The 18,514-nt window shown below is 40.1% G+C and overlaps 1 protein-coding gene across 2 annotated transcripts in view; it reads left to right on the plus strand.

Annotated features, from left to right (window-relative positions):
* Positions 1–18,514, plus strand: part of SDAD1 (SDA1 domain containing 1) — a 41,031-nt gene that overhangs the window by 15,140 nt on the left and 7,377 nt on the right. For both annotated transcript variants that reach the window (XM_003832302.5, XM_003832303.5), the window contains 15 exons: positions 23–123; positions 1,740–1,797; positions 2,482–2,556; positions 4,407–4,508; positions 5,491–5,560; positions 6,469–6,572; positions 8,525–8,582; positions 10,023–10,081; positions 11,635–11,711; positions 14,545–14,642; positions 14,749–14,825; positions 15,657–15,783; positions 17,897–17,991; positions 18,130–18,320; positions 18,428–18,512. In XM_003832302.5, coding sequence (XP_003832350.1) covers positions 23–123; positions 1,740–1,797; positions 2,482–2,556; positions 4,407–4,508; positions 5,491–5,560; positions 6,469–6,572; positions 8,525–8,582; positions 10,023–10,081; positions 11,635–11,711; positions 14,545–14,642; positions 14,749–14,825; positions 15,657–15,783; positions 17,897–17,991; positions 18,130–18,320; positions 18,428–18,512 — 1,377 coding nt within the window. The remainder of the gene's footprint in view (positions 1–22; positions 124–1,739; positions 1,798–2,481; positions 2,557–4,406; positions 4,509–5,490; positions 5,561–6,468; positions 6,573–8,524; positions 8,583–10,022; positions 10,082–11,634; positions 11,712–14,544; positions 14,643–14,748; positions 14,826–15,656; positions 15,784–17,896; positions 17,992–18,129; positions 18,321–18,427; positions 18,513–18,514) is intronic.

Here is an 18,514-nt window from a genome sequence, read left to right on the forward strand (position 1 = left end):
TCTTTCTCCTCCTTTTCTGCAGGTATTGCAAAATTTCATGTACACCATGTTAAGAGATAGCAATGCAACCGCAGCCAAGATGTCTTTAGATGTAATGATTGAACTCTACAGAAGGAACATCTGGTAGTGTATATATATTTGTCTCTTGAGAAGTAGACTCTTTTTTCATTTGTAATTAATACAGAGCACATATACAAATACTTTTCTTGAGCTTGAGCTCTTTGATATACTTATGTCATAGATTTAAGTTGGAAGTAAAAATAGAGGCAATTCAAATGACTAATGACATTGGTTATCATTTCTTGAGCAGCTACTGAGGTCGGGCACTTTGACATGACCTCACTTAGAACAGCTTGAGAACAGAAGATGTAGCTTATCTGGAATTATCCCCATTTTATAAGTAATGACATGGAAGTTCTTAGAGTTGGTAAAAGTTTAGCTATTAAGAGGCAGAGCTGAAATTCAGACCCAGATCTAACTGACTGCAAAATCTGTGCTCTCTCTTCTGCCGCTCTGAAGATTTTCAAGTCAATTCATCCTATTTATATAAAATATCATGCTTCGTATACTTCAGTTTGTTGATACAGTGTCCCTAACTCATTTCTTTTGCTTTTCTTATTGACTAACATTTTTTTACTATAAAAGTAATATTCATTACAGCAGAAAATTTGGAGAAATTTAAAAAGTGGTTTTAATCAATTACTGTTAGTATTTATGGTATTTCCACCCAGTCTTTTTTGTTTAATGTGAATTTTTAAATATGGTTGAAATTTTTCTGTATTACAGTTTTTATTTTTTTTAATTTTTATTTATTTATTAATTTTTTTTGAGAAAGTCTTGCTCTGTCACCAGGCTGGAGTGCAGTGGCATGATCTTGGCTCACTGCAACCTCTGTCTCCTGGGTTCAAGCGATTCCCCTGCCTCAGCCTCCCGAGTAGCTGGGACTACAGGCATGCACCACCATGCTCAGCTAATTTTTTTTGTATTTTAGTAGAGACGGGGTTTCACCATGTTGGCCAGGATGGTCTCAATCTCCTGACCTCGTGATCCACCCTCCTCGGCCTCCCAAAGTGCTGGGATTACAGGCGTGAGCCACTGCGCCCGGCCTATATATTATAGTTTTTAAATTCTTGATTATTTTTGTTTATTTGTTTTTTTGAGACAAAGTCTTGCTCTGTTGCCCAGGCTGGAGTGCAATGGTGTGATCTTGGCTCACTGCAACCTCCGCCTCCTGGGTTCAAGCAGTTCTCGTGCCTCAGCCTCCCAAGTAGCTGGAATTACAGGCACATGCCCAGCTAATTTTTTGTATTTTGTGTAGAGATGGGGTTTCACTATGTTGATCAGGCTGGACCCGAACTCTTGGCCTCCAGTGATCTGCCTGCCTTGGCCCTCCAAAGTGCTGGGATTACAGGAATGAGCCACTGTCCCTGATCTTCTCAGTTGTTTTTTTTTTTTTTTTTTTTTTTTTTTGCACTTGACTAGCTTCCTACGTCATTAAAAATTCTTTAAATAGTCCGTCTTAATGGCTGCAAATTTTGTCGTAAGTCTGGGCTAAAATCTGATGAAATGTTTTACCTGTGGTTGAGTAATTTAGCAACTCATATCTTTTTAAAATATTACAATTGGGAATTCTAGTACGTCACAAACATTTGTTATATCATTTATTTTGTGCCATTGTCTGTGCTATGAAATACAGTAGAATGAAAATTTACTTCAAAGCATTCATTGTCTTCCCCCAGGAATGATGCCAAAACTGTCAATGTTATCACAACTGCATGTTTCTCTAAGGTCACCAAGGTGAGCACCTGTAGGGCTGTGTGTAAGCTCTGTCTGTGGATGGTCTGCTTCTGCATGCAGTTAGAAGAAAGCATCACTCAGCATAAACTGCATACCTGCACACCAGGCATGCAGTTAGAAGTAAGCATCACTCAGCATAAACTGCATGCCTGCACACCAGGCATGCAGTGATGTGCAGGCATGCAGTTTATGTTAAGTGATGCTTTCTTTGTTCCTATACTGCTTTCCTGGGTCATCTGAACTTTAAAAGAGTCAATAGAATTATGAGTTTTTAAATTGCTATGTAATAAATGATAGCCTCAGTGGTTTTTTAATGTTTTCTCCTGTGATTCTTGACTTCTGTTGGGCTTCGGCACTGCTAAAAGAAATTTAAGGTCAATGTTTGACTTTTGTCTGTTAGAAGAACTGCAATGTCACTTTTCTTATAGGGGATGTAGAAATTCTCGACAGTCTTGAAGGATAACAATATAGAGCCTAGCAGTTTTTATCTAGTTTTTAAAATTATTTATTAGAGAAATAACATAAAACAATTTTTAATTAAGAAAAAGTGAACAAAAATCCCACCACTCTTTGAATTTGTTCTTCAGATCTTAGTTCATGCACATGTATAAAGCATACTCAAAAGGATTTATTCTTTATTTTAAGCTGAATCAAGTAGCTGACTTTTTTCTCATTGGTCTTTAGATATTAGTTGCCGCTTTGACATTCTTTCTTGGGAAAGATGAAGATGAAAAACAGGACAGTGACTCCGAATCTGAGGTTAGTTTAATCATAGCTGCTTCTGAATCTTACCTTTTATTATTGCTCTGAGTACACATTGTAAAGTCTATGACTGCTGAAGTTAGAAAGAAACTTAGATGACACCTTTGCCCTTTTATTGAATTCTGCCATGCTATTTTACTCTACTTGGAATTTGTCACTTGTATTCAGTAAGATTGGTTATATAATTAATAAAACAGATTTATTCAACCTTGATCTTAGTTTTAAAGTTATACCTATATCTCACTATGTAAATTTAGGATGAAAATTGTCACCAACATTTTTTTTTTTTAAGACGGAGTCTCGCTGTGTTGCCCAGGCTGGAGGGCACTGGCGTGGTCTCAGCTCACTGCAAGCTCTGCCTCCCGGGTTCACGCCGTTCTCCTGCCTCGGCCTCCCGAGTAGCTGGGACTACAGGCACCCGCCACCACGCCTGGCTAATTTTTTGTATTTTTGGTAGAGATGGGGTTTCACCGTGTTAGCCAGGATGGTCTTGATCTCCTGACCTCACGATCCACCCGCCTCGGCCTCCCAAAGTGCTGGGATAACAGACGTGAGCCACCGCACCTGGCCATCACCAGCATGTTTTTGAGGAAAAAAAAATCAAGATTCATGATGGCATAAAATATTAAAATAAGAATTTCTAAAAAAAAAAAAAAAAATTATCCTTCCCCATTTTAGTGTTTTGGTAACCAAAGTACTGGAATATGTGATAACGTCTTTTAAACAGTATATGACTAATACATTTTATTGTAAATGGCAACCTAAATAACAAAAAGAGAGAAACTCTCTAAAAGCAAATGATACTTATTTCAGAATAGGGCAGTGGGAATACATATGCCATAGTAAACTATGTACATATTTGTAAAGGAAGACAACGGTCTTTGTTTGTGTGTGTGTTTTTTTGGAGCCGCGGACCTTCACTGTGAGTATTACAGCTCTTAAAGATGGCACGGACCTAAAGAGTGAGCAGTAGCAAGGTTTACTGTGAAGAACGAAAGAACAAAGCTTCCACAGCATGGAAGGGGACCCAAGCGGGTTGTCAACAACAGTTTTTAAAGGAAAAATGAGGGCTGGGTGCAATGGCTCACACCTGTAATCCCAGCACTTTGAGAGGCCAAGGCGGGCAGATCACTTGAGGTCAGTAGTTCAAAACCATCCTGTCCAACATGGCAAAACCCATCTCTACTAAAAATACAAGAATTAGCCAGACATGGTGGCGTGTGCCTGTAATCCCAGCTACTTGGGAGGCTGAGGTGGGAGAATCACTTTAACCTGGAAGGTGGAGGTTGTAGTGAGCTGAGATTGTGCCATAACTCTCCAGCCTGGGTGCCAGAGTGAGACTCCATCTCAAAAAAAAAAAAAAAAATAGTGCTACAGTGAAAATCTTTGTATGTACCTGTTTGTGCACACGTGGGCATATTTTTTCCACCTAATTTTCTTTTTTCCTGTTTTTTGAGACAGGCTGGAGTGCAGTGGCGTGATCTCAGCTCACTGTAACTTCCCCCTTCTGGGCTCAAGTGATGCTCCTGCCTCAGCCTCCTGAGTAGCTGGGATTACAGGTGTGCACCACCAAGCCCAGCTAAGTATTTGTATTTTTAGTAGAGACACAGTTTTGCTATGTTGGCCAGCCTGGTCTCAAGCTCCTGGCCTCAAGTGATCTACCCACCTTGGCCTCCCAAAGCACTGGGATTACAGACGTGAGCCACTGCGCCTAGTCTAAAAGTAGTATTCATTTTTAATAGCTGTGTGCAAAGAGTATAAGAACGAAGAAGTGGCTGAAAGGTTTACTCTTTCATTCTATGCAGATTTTCCTTGTTTACAATTTTACAAAGTAATTTCTTCTTTAGGATGATGGACCAACAGCAAGAGACCTGCTAGTACAATATGCTACAGGGAAGAAAAGTTCCAAAAACAAGAAAAAGTTGGAAAAGGCAATGAAAGTGCTCAAGGTGGGACTTGTATCTGGAAAATGAGATAGGAGTGATTAGAGTGAAGAATATGTTGTCGTTAGCCAGAGCTTTTAAGAATTTAAAATCAGAGTACCATTTTCAGAATACTTAGAAATGTTAGATAAATTTTTAAGCACTAATATTTTAGATGAATAAATGTATTCAGCTCTAGCAAAATCAGTGACTTGGATAAATTAGTTTAATTAAATTCACTTTTTACTTGTTCTGATCAAGGTGGCTTGTATTATGGTATCTTTGCTAGACATGTTTTGTCAGAAGAGTACATAAATGCAGTACATTTCATATTTTTGTAATGATTATTTTGAAAGTCATTAATTTGGCCCTTGTGTGTTTATTAATTGTATTAGTTTGTTTTCACACTGCTATAAAGAACAACCTGAGGCTGGGTAATTTATAAAGGAAAGAGATTTCATTGACTCACAGTTTTGCATGGTGGGGGAGGCCTCAGGAAACTTAAAATCGTGGGGAAAGGCAAAGGGGAGGCAAGGCATGTCTTACATGGTGGCAGGAGAGAGAGAGCACTACAGGAGATCTGCCAAACACTTTTAAACCATCAGATCTTGTGAGAACTCACTATCACGAGAATAGCATGGGGAAAACTGCCCCTATGAGCCAATAACTTCCCACCAGGTCCCTCCCTCCAGGTCCTTCCCTCGACATGCAGGGATTACAGTTCGAGATGAAATTTGGGTGGGGACACAGAGCCAAACCATATTATTAATGTTTGCATTTCCAAATTCCTGTAAGTCTCATAGGTGCTAATGGTTGGAACACATTCCCCACATTTAATCTTAAAAGGCAAAAACCAACTTTAATTCTTCTAGTTGAAAAGGTTTTTAGAACAAAGTTTTTTTTCTTTTTAAAGAGTCTAATGGACTTATAACAGCCTTATTAGCACATTAAGTTCTAAGAGCGTCATCGCTGTAACTCAGACTGAAAATGTTTTTCCTCTCCCTTTCAGAAACAAAAAAAGAAGAAAAAACCAGAGGTGTTTAACTTTTCAGCCATTCACTTGATTCATGATCCCCAAGGTACGTAATTATGACGTCCGAGTTCCTTGTTGGCCTTATCTCTACCTATTTTATTTCCTGCCTTTGGGGTTTTCAGGGAATATAAGATCCCTGGCATTTAGTAGATAGTCAATAAATGCTTAGTTGTTACTAGTTGGTTGTAACCTACAAAATTGTCATCTAAAGCAGTGATTCCCAGTCTATCGCAGAACAAGAAAAATATGGAAAAACGGATCTTTCTGAGATTCATGTTTTTAACAACACAATTGTAATAGGGCATTATACTTGACCAAATAAACTGGCAGTCTTTTGTTGGTCCTTTTTTTTAAAAAAAAAAAAACCTAGTCTGTGGAAACCAAAAATCTGGGAAACCTTGTTCGAGAACACTAGTTCTCAAACTAGGCCACACATTGGTCTCACCTGGCGAATTTATAAAAACTGTACTGATGCTTGGGTCCTGTTATCTCCAGAGAATCTAATTTAGTTGGTATGGGGTGTAGCTGGGCATTGGGGCTCTCAGTACTCTAATGTATGGCAAGATTTGCTGACCCCTGCTCTAGATCAGTGTTTCTCAAACTTGCATGTAGATACAGATCACCTGGGGAGGTGGGGCCTGAGCTTCTGCATTTCCAATAAGCCTCCCCGGTGGACCAGCAGCTGCTGGGTCTGTGGACTACCCCTTTAAGAAGCAAGGATCTAGAGAGCTATTAAGTGAAGCGAGCACCTGTCAAACAGTCACTCTAGATGTTGATGCTAAAAAACTTGGGAATTATTAAGACTTAACTTTGGGCACCATTACATATATTGACATATTCACCTGTTTGTCAGTCTATTCACTGATCTAACTACTGTCTTTTCCTACGCCTGTTACATAAATGTCACATAGACCATAGACTCACAATGTACTTCTTTCATCCTCTCCTTGCCAGATTTTGCGGAAAAACTACTAAAGCAGCTTGAGTGCTGTAAGGAGAGGTTTGAAGTGAAGATGATGCTCATGAACCTTATCTCCAGATTGGTGGGAATTCATGAGGTTTGAATTATATTATGTTTCTCTTGGTGAATATTTGAGGTAGAATTTACCATGGTAAAAGAAAAGCCATTAGGTAGAGCAGTGGCTTAATTTTATCCCTCATACATTTAAACACATAAAATTTACAGAAGAGTAACATCTCTGAAAATAACTATTTTTAATCACTTCATTTTCTTTGCAGTAATGTGGATGTTAATTTGTACATATATTCCATTTATGGACAGGCTATTTTATTCTCTGCTTTTTTTTTTTTTTTTTTTTGAGACAGAGTCTCCCTCTATTGCCCAGGCTGGAGTGCAGTGGTGCAATCTCGGCTCACTGCAACCTCCACCTCCTGGGTTCAAGTGAGTCTCCTGCCTCAGCCTCCCAAGTAGCTGGGACACAGGTGCATGCCACCACACCTGGCTAGTTTTTTTGTATTTTTAGTAGAGACGGGGTTTCACCATATTGGTCAGGCTGGTCTCGAACTCCTGACCTCATGATCTGACCACCTTGGCCTCCCAAAGTGCTGGGATTATAGGCGTGAGCCACCGCACCTGGCCTGTTCTGCTTTTTAACTTTCTTTTTGTTCACTTTGTTACGCATACACATTTTCTTGAGCCAATATAATGCACATATTTTAATTGACTTACTACATCTCACTGTTTGTTTAACCCTTCTTGGCTTTCCTGACTTCCAGATCCCTCTAGTAGGAAATTGTCATGTTTACAAATGTTAGTTGCAAGAGCTCCTCAGTGGTATATATATGGGAACTTTACACATACTGTTAGACTAGATGCCATTGTAGAAAAAGAGATACCCAGAAATTTAAGCCATGAAGAAATGACCATTAAGGTTTTTCCTTATCATTTTGATCTCGTGACTGGTGCTGCTCTGAACATACATTTAAAAAAACAAAAAGAAAAGAAAAGCACTTTTCAAACAATATAGACATATATCAAGTTGAAAATGAAAGTACACATGAGTGAAAGTAATTGTTCCCTTTCTCTGAGAAAAACCTGTTAACATTTTGCTGACTACATTGCTTTTTCTCCATGGCTGTAGTCCCAGTGTAGGATCAATTCTTGTTACATTTGTGCTGCAATTTCATTCAGACTGAGTTTGAGCTCTACAGGAAAGAAAAAGTGATTTGTGATTTAAGCGTGGTTTGAGGGAAATGATACTGGAGTTTCACAACTGACTACAATTGAACATCCATCATTATGTTCAACCAAAGTCTTCCCTGCAACTTCTCAGTGGCCCATCCTACTTTTGCTCTGTGGCTAAAATAGAAAAAATTAGTTTATTCCCACCTAACTGATATACCTTGAAAAAGACCAGTTTATTTCCAGTTTCTCTTCTTGAAGTTAAACATTACCATTTCCTTAATAACCCTGGTCACCTTTGTTTAGGTGGACTTCAGAGTGTTAACGTTTTCCCTCTGAATTATGGTGCACAGAGTAACTCCTTCCGTGTGGTTGGACCCAACTCCTTCCACGTGGTTGGACTGGTATACAAGAATATAACCAGGAGTGAGCTTTGCTGATTAAATTATACTCGGCGCTATTCAGATTTGAATTCCGATCTTGTCTGTTGTTTTGGAGCCTTGGTATCAATGCTGTTCTTTCCTATAATCCCCTCTCCTTAGAACACTAAAAAGTTAGTTTCTGCAGCCACACCAGTTTTAAGAGTAGAAGAATGTTACATTTTGTTTACCTTTCCTTCCTCTAGTTCATTCTGCATGTACTTGCTTCCTCCTTTACATAATGAGGATAGCAGCATAGCCTCATTTGAGAGAATTCCTAGCCTTAGTTAATATAGCATATTGAATCATCCTAGGGCATGATTGCTTACTGAGAAAAAAACAAAAGTGTTCCGCAATTAGTTGAGCTTGGTGATATGTTTGCATTGAGAAGAAATGGAACTCCATAGTGTCAGCTGCATCAGTATTAAAGTTGGTTTTCTCTCCACAGCTTTTCCTCTTCAATTTCTATCCCTTTTTGCAAAGGTTTCTGCAGCCCCACCAAAGAGGTAAGCTGCCACTTGCCATGTTTCTTTGGTGGCCTTGGTAATAGAATAAACATGCAAAGTCTTTTGTTCTGGAATCACTAAAGACAGGAGTGCAGTGTGCTCTACATTAGAGATGTGAAGAGAAGCCCTTGTTTTCTTTCTAGAGTTTGCTATGGGTTTGTCGTTATCCTCAACTTTAAGAAACCATTGTTTTTTTAAAACAACAACAACTGCCGGGCACAGTGGCTCAGGCCTGTAATCCCAGCACTTTGGGAGGCCAAGGTGGGTGGATTACCTGAGGTCAGGAGTTCAAGACCAGCCTGGCCAACATGGTGAAACTTCATCTATACTAAAAATACAAAAATTAGCCGGATGTGGTGGCGGGCACCTGTAATCCCAGCTACTCAGGAGGCTGAGACAGGAGAATCGCTTGAACCCAGGAGGCGAAGGTTGCTGTGAGCCGAGATTGTGCCCTTGCACTCCAGCCTGGGTGACAGAGCAAAACTCTGTCTCAAAAAGAAAAGAAAAGAAAACAACAACAACAAATTGGTTTCTCAAAGCAAGTCTTCTTGTAATACTGTAAATACTCATGGAAAATTCTTTTTTAAAAAATTGACGTTTTATTGCATCTTCATAATAGATATTAAGATTTGATCTTACTGCTCACATTGACCTCGCATACATTCTCAATGAAAAACAACACAAAAGCAGGAAAGAAGAGATGATTGTTCTTGTCTTTGAACCTGAACCAAAGTAGGAAGGAAACTAACATTTATTCAGTATCTAACATGGACCAAGCACTGTGCTAAGTGCCTTACGTACGTCATTTTGTCTAATCCTCACATTAATCTTGTGAGGTATACAAAGAGAGGGAAAAAAAAGACTAGAGTCACTCAGCAAATAATGGAAAATCAGGATTCACCTCACTTCTTTTGCCAGTGGCCTTGTTTGTTACCTATGCTATGCTGCCCCTTTGAAAAGAGACTGTTTGTGTGTGTGTGTGTGTGTGTGTGTGTATGCATTCATTCAGCAAGTATTTATTTAATGATTTTTATGCCAGGCACTGCATTAAGACAGTACGAATTCCATAGTAAACGTAAAACAAGGTCCTTACCCTCATGGCTTACATCTGGAGGCAGATGTAGATGTGCTATATATAATATGTCCAGATAAAGATAAGTGTTTTGAAGGAAAAGGAAGCAGGATAAGGACAATAGGGAGTGTCGGGACGGGTTCTGTTTTACATTGTGTGGTCAGGAGAGACTTTTTGATAAGGCAGCTATTGAGCAGGGACCTGAAGAAAGTGAGGGGGTAAGCCAAGCAGATATCTGGGGATTGAGTGTTCCAGGTGGAATAAGCAGCAATACCATTTAGACCAGAATGAGCTTGCCATGTTTGCTGTGGTCCTCAGAGGCAGGGTGATACACTGACCATGACCTTTCTGTTCTCTTATGTTTTCAGAAGTAACAAAGATCCTTCTGTTTGCTGCACAAGCATCTCATCACCTAGTACCCCCAGAGGTGAGAACCTGTAACCTGACTTCTGGACCTAGGGCATGGATGACAGTGTTACTGTTAGGTACTTCAGGGTCTATCGGGGGAACCTGCCCCCGATAATTCAACGTGGGTTTTTTTCTATTTCTTGTCGGATGGTCTGAGAAATGAAGGGAAAGAGTACAAAAGAGAGAAATTTTAAAGCTGGGCGTCCAGGGGAGACATCACATGTCGGCAGGTTCTGTGATGCCCCACAAGCTGCAAAACCAGCAAGGTTTTATTAGTGATTTTCAAAAGGGGAGGGAGTGTAAGAATAGGGTGTGGGTCACAGAGATCACATGCTTCACAAGGTAATAAAATATTACAAGGCAAATGGAGGCAGGACGAGATCACAGGACCAGGGCGAAATTAAAATTGCTAATGAAGTTTCGGGCACGCATTGTCATTGATAACATCTTATCAGGAGACAGGGTTTGAGAGCAGACAGCCAGTCTGACCAAAATTTATTAGGCGGGAATTTCCTCATCCTAATAAGCCTGGGAGTGCCACGGGAGACCGGGGCTTATTTCATCCCTTATCTACAACCTTAAAAGACAGATGTCCCTAGAGCGGCCATTTCAGAGACCTACCTCTAGGAACACATTCCCTTTCTCAGGGCTGTTCCTTGCTTAGAAAAAGAATTCAGCAATATTTCTCCTATTTGCTTTTGAAAGAAGAGAAATATGGCTCTGTTCTGCCTGGCTCTCAGGCAGCCAGACCTAATGGTTATCTCCTTTGTTCCCTGAACATCGCTGTTACCCTGTTCTTTTTTCAAGATTTCATATTGTTTAAACAATTTGTGCAGTTAACACAATCATCACAGGGTCCTGAGGCTACATACATCCTCAGTTTATGAAGATGACGGGATTAAGAGATTAAAGACAGGCATAGGAAATCACAAGAGTATTGATTGGGGAAGTGATACATGTCTATGAAATCTTCACAATTTATGTTCAGAGATTGCAGCAAAGACAGGCATAAGAAATTATTAATTTTGGGAACTAATAAATGTCCATGAAATCTTCACAATTTATGTTCTTCTGCCATGGCTTCAGCTGGTTCCTCCATTCGGGGTCTCTGACTTCCCACAACAAGGGTCATTTTTCCCACAAGGGTTACTGTCCCCCCTTCCCTCACCGTTTTCTTCTTTTAATAGATAGAAGAGACACTAACTCTTAAGGGGATCTACACAGAAGTTCAGTTGTACATCTCATAAAAAGTGAAGTTTCTTTCAGACAAGTTGTTTAGAATTCTGATTTTCTTTAATAAGCAAATTTTGTATAACTAGGGGAGGTCAAGAATATTAGTAAATTTATAGAGTAATTCCTTTCTTTGGTTTAGTCTGAGGATAGCCAAGAAAAATACTGAATTCCTAAGTGGAGTGTTTTCTTCTGTCTTCCTTAATCTTGATTACTTCCAATTCCTAAACTGAAGGTGGAAGGCTGGGTTTTCCACTATGAATAATCTATTGTCCTTTCATTCTTAAGTGTTTGTGTATGCAGACATTTAATCAGCACCCATCTCTTTTGTTTCCAATTCAGATTATTCAATCATTGCTTATGACTGTGGCAAACAATTTTGTTACCGACAAGAACTCTGGAGAAGTCATGACAGTAGGGTATGTAGAATCTGGTTGGAGGCAGAAGATACATTGTTTAATGGACTAGATTTGCTGTAAGTTACCAAGATGTAAGATTGTAGCTGGTAGTATCACCTCTATAAAATTGGTTTAAAATGTATTTCAGTCTTTTTGGGAGGCTTGATAATTTTTTTATTGGTCAGAATTTTGAGAAGGGAGCCAGAGAAAAGATACTTGTCCTTCTAATTAGCATTTTTGTTTTTTAGCAGTTTTACTTTTACAGATGAATAATTGATTAGCAAACTAAGTGCTTTTCCTCTGATCTCCCACCCTGAACTTTGTACTGCTAATAAAATAAATATTTGGCTCCTAGTTCTGGAGCTGGGAAGTCCAAGGGCATGGCATTGGTGTCTGTCTGGCACCTGGTGGGGGCCTCGTTGCTGCATCATTGGCAGAAGGCACAAGGGGAAGAGAGCACAAGAGCCAACAGAGGGCCAAACTCACTTTTTTATAACTCACTGGTGATAAGGGACCTTCTCCCAAGATAACAACATTAGGCCTAATCACCTCTTAAGAGTCTCTCCTCTTTGAACTACAAACCACTGCTCAACGAAATAAGAGGATACCAACAAATGGAAGAACATTCCATGCTCATGGATAGGAAGAATCAATATCATGAAAATGGCCATACTGCCCAAGGTAATTTATAGATTCAATGCCATCCCCATCAAGCTACCAGTGGCTTTCTTCACAGAATTGGAAAAAACTACTTTAAAGTTCATATGGAACCAAAAAAGAGCCCACATTGCCAAGACAATCCTAAGCCAAAAGAACAAAGCTGGAGGCATCACGCTACCTGACTTCAAACTATACTACAAGGCTACAGTAACCAAAACAGCATGGTACTGGTACCAAAACAGAGATAGAGACCAATGGAACAGAACAGAGCCCTCAGATATAATACCACACATCTATAACCATCTGATCTTTGACAAACCTGACAAAAACAAGAAATAGGGAAAGGATTCCCTATTTAATAAATGGTGCTGGGAAAACTGGCTAGCATATGCAGAAAGCTGAAACTGGATCCCTTCCTGACACCTTATACAAAAATTAATTCAAGATGGATTAAAGACTTAAATGTTAGGCCTAAAACCATAAAAACCCTAGAAGAAAACCTAGGCAATACCATTCAAGACATAGGCATGGACAAGGACTTCATATCTAAAACACCAAAAGCAATGGCAACAAAAGCCAAAATTGACAGGTGGGATCTAGTTAAACTAAAGAGCTTCTGCACAGCAAAAGAAACTACCATCAGAGTGAACAGGCAACCTACAGAATGGGAGAAAATTTTTGCAATCTACCCATCTGACAAAGGGCTAATATCCAGAATCTACAAAGACCTTAAACAAATTTACAAGAAAAAATCAACCCCATCAACAAGTGGGCAAAGGATATGAACAGATGCTTCTCAAAAGAAGACATTTATGCAGCCTAAAGACACATTAAAAAATGCTTATCATCACTGGCCATCAGAGAAATGCAAATCAAAACCACAATGAGATACCATCTCATACCAGTTAGAATGGCGATCATTAAAAAGTCAGGAAACAATAGGTGCTGGAGAGGATGTGGAGAAATAGGAACACTTTTATACTGTTGGTGGGACTGTAAACTAGTTCAACCATTGTGGAAGACAGTGTGGCTATTCCTCAAGGATCTAGAACTAGAAATACCATTTGACCCAGCCATCCCATAACTGGGTATATACCCAAAGGATTATAAATCATGCTGATGTAAAGACATATGCACACGTATGTTTATTGCAGCACTATTCACAATAGCAAAGACTTGGAACCAACCCAAATGTCCAACAATGATAGACTGGATTAAGAAAATGTGGCACATATACGCTATGGAATACTATGCAGCCATAAAAAAGGATGAGTTCATGTCCTTTGCAGGGACATGGATGAAGCTGGAAACCATCATTCTTAGCAAACTATCGCAAGGACAGAAAACCAAACACCACATGTTCTCACTCACAGGTGGGAATTGAACAATGAGAACACTTGGACACAGGATGGGGAACATCACACACCGGGGCCTGTCGTGGGGTGGGGGTAGCGGGGAGGGATAGCATTAGGAGATATACCCAATGTTAATGACGAGTTAATGGGTGCAGCACACCAACATGACACATGTATACATATGTAACAAACCTGCACGTTGTGCACATGTACCCTATAACTTAAAGCATAATAATAATAAAACAGTGAAAAAAAAGTCTCTCCTCTTTAAACCATTACAGTGGCAATTGAGTTTCGACATGAGTTTTGGAGGGAACATTCAAACCATAGAACCCTGGAACAAGTGATTTATTATTGAAGCACTCTTTTTTCCTAGGGCAATTTAGTAGCCCTTTTGGTTGATTAAAAAACACTTCTTAATGAGTATAATCACTGGTTTAAGGATTGTCTAATCTGTCCTGATAAGTAAGTGATATGCTGAACAGCAGCTTTTTATTTTCCTTGGAAAATATTGCAGGATAATAGCCCTAAAGACTTTAACCTTTCTTATTTGAGCTAGTCCCATCTCTTCTTAGAGTTGGCAAGTAAATGCTTCTCTGATTTAGTGTGCCGGACACTGTTCCTTATTCCACCAGTAGAGGAAATGGCAGTAACTGGAATAAAAGCCCTCTAAGGCTGCCTACCTCACATTCTCTAACATGCTGCAGTTTTGGAGACCTAAGCTATATAAAACCCAACGTGTTTTCCTTTTGAGTTAATCTTTTTAGGAAGTCTTCCTGTGTTGAATCATGAAAAAATTGCTATTCGGGCTCTTTTAAACTTTGTTTTTCTTTTTCTAGAATCAATGCTATAAAGGAGATAACAGCTCGATGTCCTCTGGCCATGACTGAAGAACTTCTCCAAGACCTGGCTCAGTATAAAACACACAAGGATAAGAGTAAGCTGCATGTTACTCTCTACACACCAAAGAGTACAGTGTGACTCCTTTTTACCTCATTGTACTCTATGGGCCAGAATTTCTAATTAAAAGTATTATTTTACAGATGTAATGATGTCTGCTAGAACTTTGATTCACCTCTTCCGAACACTGAATCCTCAGATGCTGCAGAAGAAATTCCGGGTAGGTAAAGCACACTTATGTTGGTCTAAAGGTTATGGTCTCACAAACTGAGAGAAATTTCCTACAATTAGGATTTTAGTACTTATGATGCTTCTGTTATGATTACATGGTTATGATGCACACGGTTGTATTCTTTAAGCTTGGAATCAAATACCATGGCCCTGAATATTTTATAGTTGGCACATATTCATTGATGATGACTGTGTCTTGAAGACCTATCAGGCTGTTCCAGCTTGAAAGCTTTTAATGTTATTAACAGATCAGAATCTCAAAGATCAGTCAGTAGCTGATGCCAGTTTTGTGAACAGGCTATTGCACAGCCAGATATTACCTCTTTCAAGTTGGAAGGGAGGAGGGATGCATGTATGTAACAGAAAGAGAGATGATGTTTTTCAAGACTTAAAAAATTAGAGCAGTTACTCTCTAATAACTACCAGTGTCTTGATCTAGATCAAAACACAACAAGAAAATAGTGGACAGATTGCTGGCTGGGGATTTATTTTGACCTGAGACATAAGCAAACTGTTTCTGTCATTTGGTTACCAGCATTTTTTATAGTGCTCCCTTTTAAATTCATAATTTTGTTAGCTGGGTGTGGTGGTGCGTGCCTGTAGTCCCAACTACTAGGGAGGCTGAGGTGGGTGGATCCCTTGAGCCCAGGAGGCGGAGGTTGTAGTGAGCTGAGATTGTACCACTGCACTCCAGTCTGGGCAACAGAGCAAGACCCTGTCTTCAAATAAATAAAATAAATTCATAATTTCAGAGACTACCTTTCATGATTAAGGTTTTATGATCTAAGCAACTTATTACAAACAATTTATTTTCCTTTAGGGTAAGCCTACAGAGGCCTCCATAGAAGCAAGAGTACAAGAATATGGAGAATTAGATGCTAAAGATTACATTCCAGGAGCAGAAGTTCTGGAAGTTGAGAAAGAAGAGAATGCTGAAAATGATGAAGGTTGATTTTTATTTCACCCTTATTTTGGGCAAAACACTCCTGCAGTATCTGTGCAGACCTTTAAATTGTATACTATTTGAACATTCATTCAGCAGATATTTATTGAGCAATGACTATGTGCCACGCACTGTTAGAAGTATGGGGGATCAATTGAGCATGGTTCCTCCTCTTGCGGAACTTATGTTCTAGCATAGGAAATGCCTTTTCATGACCTTCGGGGTGGCTGCCGCTCATCCAAGGGCATGCTGTTTGGTGCTTGAGAAAGACAATGATCTTGTGTTTGTTGCCTAGAAAAAATTACGGGGGTTAGCCCTTAGAGGAATCCCCCAAAATTCTCCTTGTTGAAGGAGAATGCATGTTGAATTTGTGGGCAAATACTCGAGGAACTCCATTCTAATTTCCAGAGTCGTGTATTCTTCCTGTCCATTCATTCATTATTCAGCAAATCTTTTTTTTTTTTTTTTCCCCACGTTGGAGTCTCGCTCTTGCCCAGGCTGGAGTGCAGTGGTACGATCTCAGCTCACTGCAACCTCCATCTCCCAGGTTCAAGCGATCCTCCTGCCTCAGCATCTTGAGTAGCTGGCATTACAGGCGTGTGCAGCCATGCCTGACTTATTTTTTTATTTTTAGTAGAGATAGGGTTTCACCATGTTGGCCAGGCTGGTCTTGAACCCCTAACCTCAGGTGATCCTCCCATTTTGGCCTCCCAAAGTGCTGGGATTGCAGGCGTGAGCCAGTGCACCCAGCCTATTTGATCAAAGCCCTCTTAAGCATTTGCTGTGAGCCAGCCACTGCCAATGCAAAGATGAATGGTATTATTTCTGCTCTAGAGGGCTTCCAAAGGGCTGAAGAATGAAGTGTTAACAGGATTTATGATTGGAGTGGGTAGGGGCATAAGGGCAGGAGAGCAGTCAGGTCCACCTCGGAAGGTTTTTTTTAGTTTTTTTTTTTTTTTTTTTTTGAGACAGAGTCTTGCTCTGTCGCCCAGGCTGGAGTACAGTGGCGTGATCTCGGCTCACGGCAAGCTCCGCCTCCTGGGTTCACGCCATTCTCCTGCCTCAGCCTCCCGAATAGCTGGGACTACAGGTACCCGCCACCACACCCAGCTAATTTTTTGTATTTTTTAGTAGAGATGGGGTTTCACCGTTTTAGCCAGGATGGTCTCAATCTCCTGACCTTGTGATCCGCCCGCCTCAGCCTCCCAAAGTGCTGGGATTACAGGCGTGAGCCACTGCGCCCGGCCTTTTTTTTTTTTTTTTTTAAAGGGCTTTGGAGAGATGGTGACTGATGAGCCAGGTATTTGGCAAGGAATGCTAGAATAGCAGAGACTTTCCAGGCAAAGTGTGAGCAAAGTCTTGAAGGATTTAGGGAACTAACTATTAGAATGTAGGATACAAGATGGGACATAGAAAGACAGGAGGCTTGAGATAGAGTTTGGAGACCTTTTCATACTTGGTTATGTATATGCCAGACTTGCTGGCACGTTCTCTTAAAGATCATAGGGAGTCATGGAAAGATTGCAGTGTCTGTGATTTAGAAAATTTAAACTGGTGGCTCCATTAAGAAGCCTGATACCTTTTTATTGAGGTGTCTTCAGGATTCTTTAACATCCCAAATATTCTACCTCAGTTGTCTGAATGACTAACTAGATTCTCATACATGGGTAACACGCATAGGACAAATTAGATGCTTGCTGCGTGGCCAGGATAAATGTAGAAGTGCAGTTTTGATGGACACAGTTGGTTTAGTTGAAAGAACATGACCCTAAAGGTAGACATGATTTTCATGATTTCAGTGTAGGATGCCTTTTTAGCGGTGTGGCTTGGGGCACATTACTTAACTCTGAGCATCTGTTCCTTTTCTTTGGAGTTATGAGGGTTAGAGAGAGTGATTTGTAAGGTTTTGACTCATGGTAGATACTTGATCAGTGCCTATTTCCTATTCCTTAGATTAACTAAAGGCACATTGCTTATTTAACAATAAATATTGCTCAGTTCTTGGTTAATAATGTATCTGTTCAAGGTTCATTACTTTTCTGTTGCTTGCTTCATCTCAACTTTATGTTGAATGTGCAACATAAAATGGCAGTAGTGGGTTTGCTTTTTTCACGCAGATGGATGGGAAAGTACTAGTCTCAGTGAGGAGGAGGATGCTGATGGTGAATGGATTGATGTGCAACACTCTTCCGATGAAGAACAGCAAGAAATCGTAAGTCTGAAAATTTCATCTTATAACCTGGTGTTTATTAAGACGTAATTTATTCTGGGCCTTGTTGGGAGGCTACAATTTAAATGGCTGAGCTCTCACTTGAGCTGGTAGCCATTTAAGCCCTTGTGTGGTTTCAAGTCCAAGAAGCTGAACAGCATGCCCATGGAGGAGCGGAAGGCCAAAGCTGCAGCCATCAGCACTAGCCGAGTTTTAACTCAGGAAGACTTCCAGAAAATCCGCATGGCCCAAATGAGAAAAGAACTTGATGCTGCCCCCGGGAAATCCCAGAAGAGGAAATACATTGAAATAGACAGTGATGAAGAGCCCAGGTAAAATGGCACATCCACTTTAGTACTTCAGTCAGCTCATGTGGTAATGAAAGCATCAGGAAACAGAATTCCATTCTTGTTTCATGTGTTATTTTTCCCTCCCCCAGGGGTGAATTACTTTCTCTTCGGGACATTGAACGCCTTCATAAAAAGCCAAAGTCTGACAAAGAGACAAGACTAGCAACTGCAATGGT

This window comes from Pan paniscus, chromosome 3, assembly GCF_029289425.2.
Source record: "Pan paniscus chromosome 3, NHGRI_mPanPan1-v2.0_pri, whole genome shotgun sequence".
Lineage (NCBI taxonomy): Eukaryota > Metazoa > Chordata > Mammalia > Primates > Hominidae > Pan > Pan paniscus.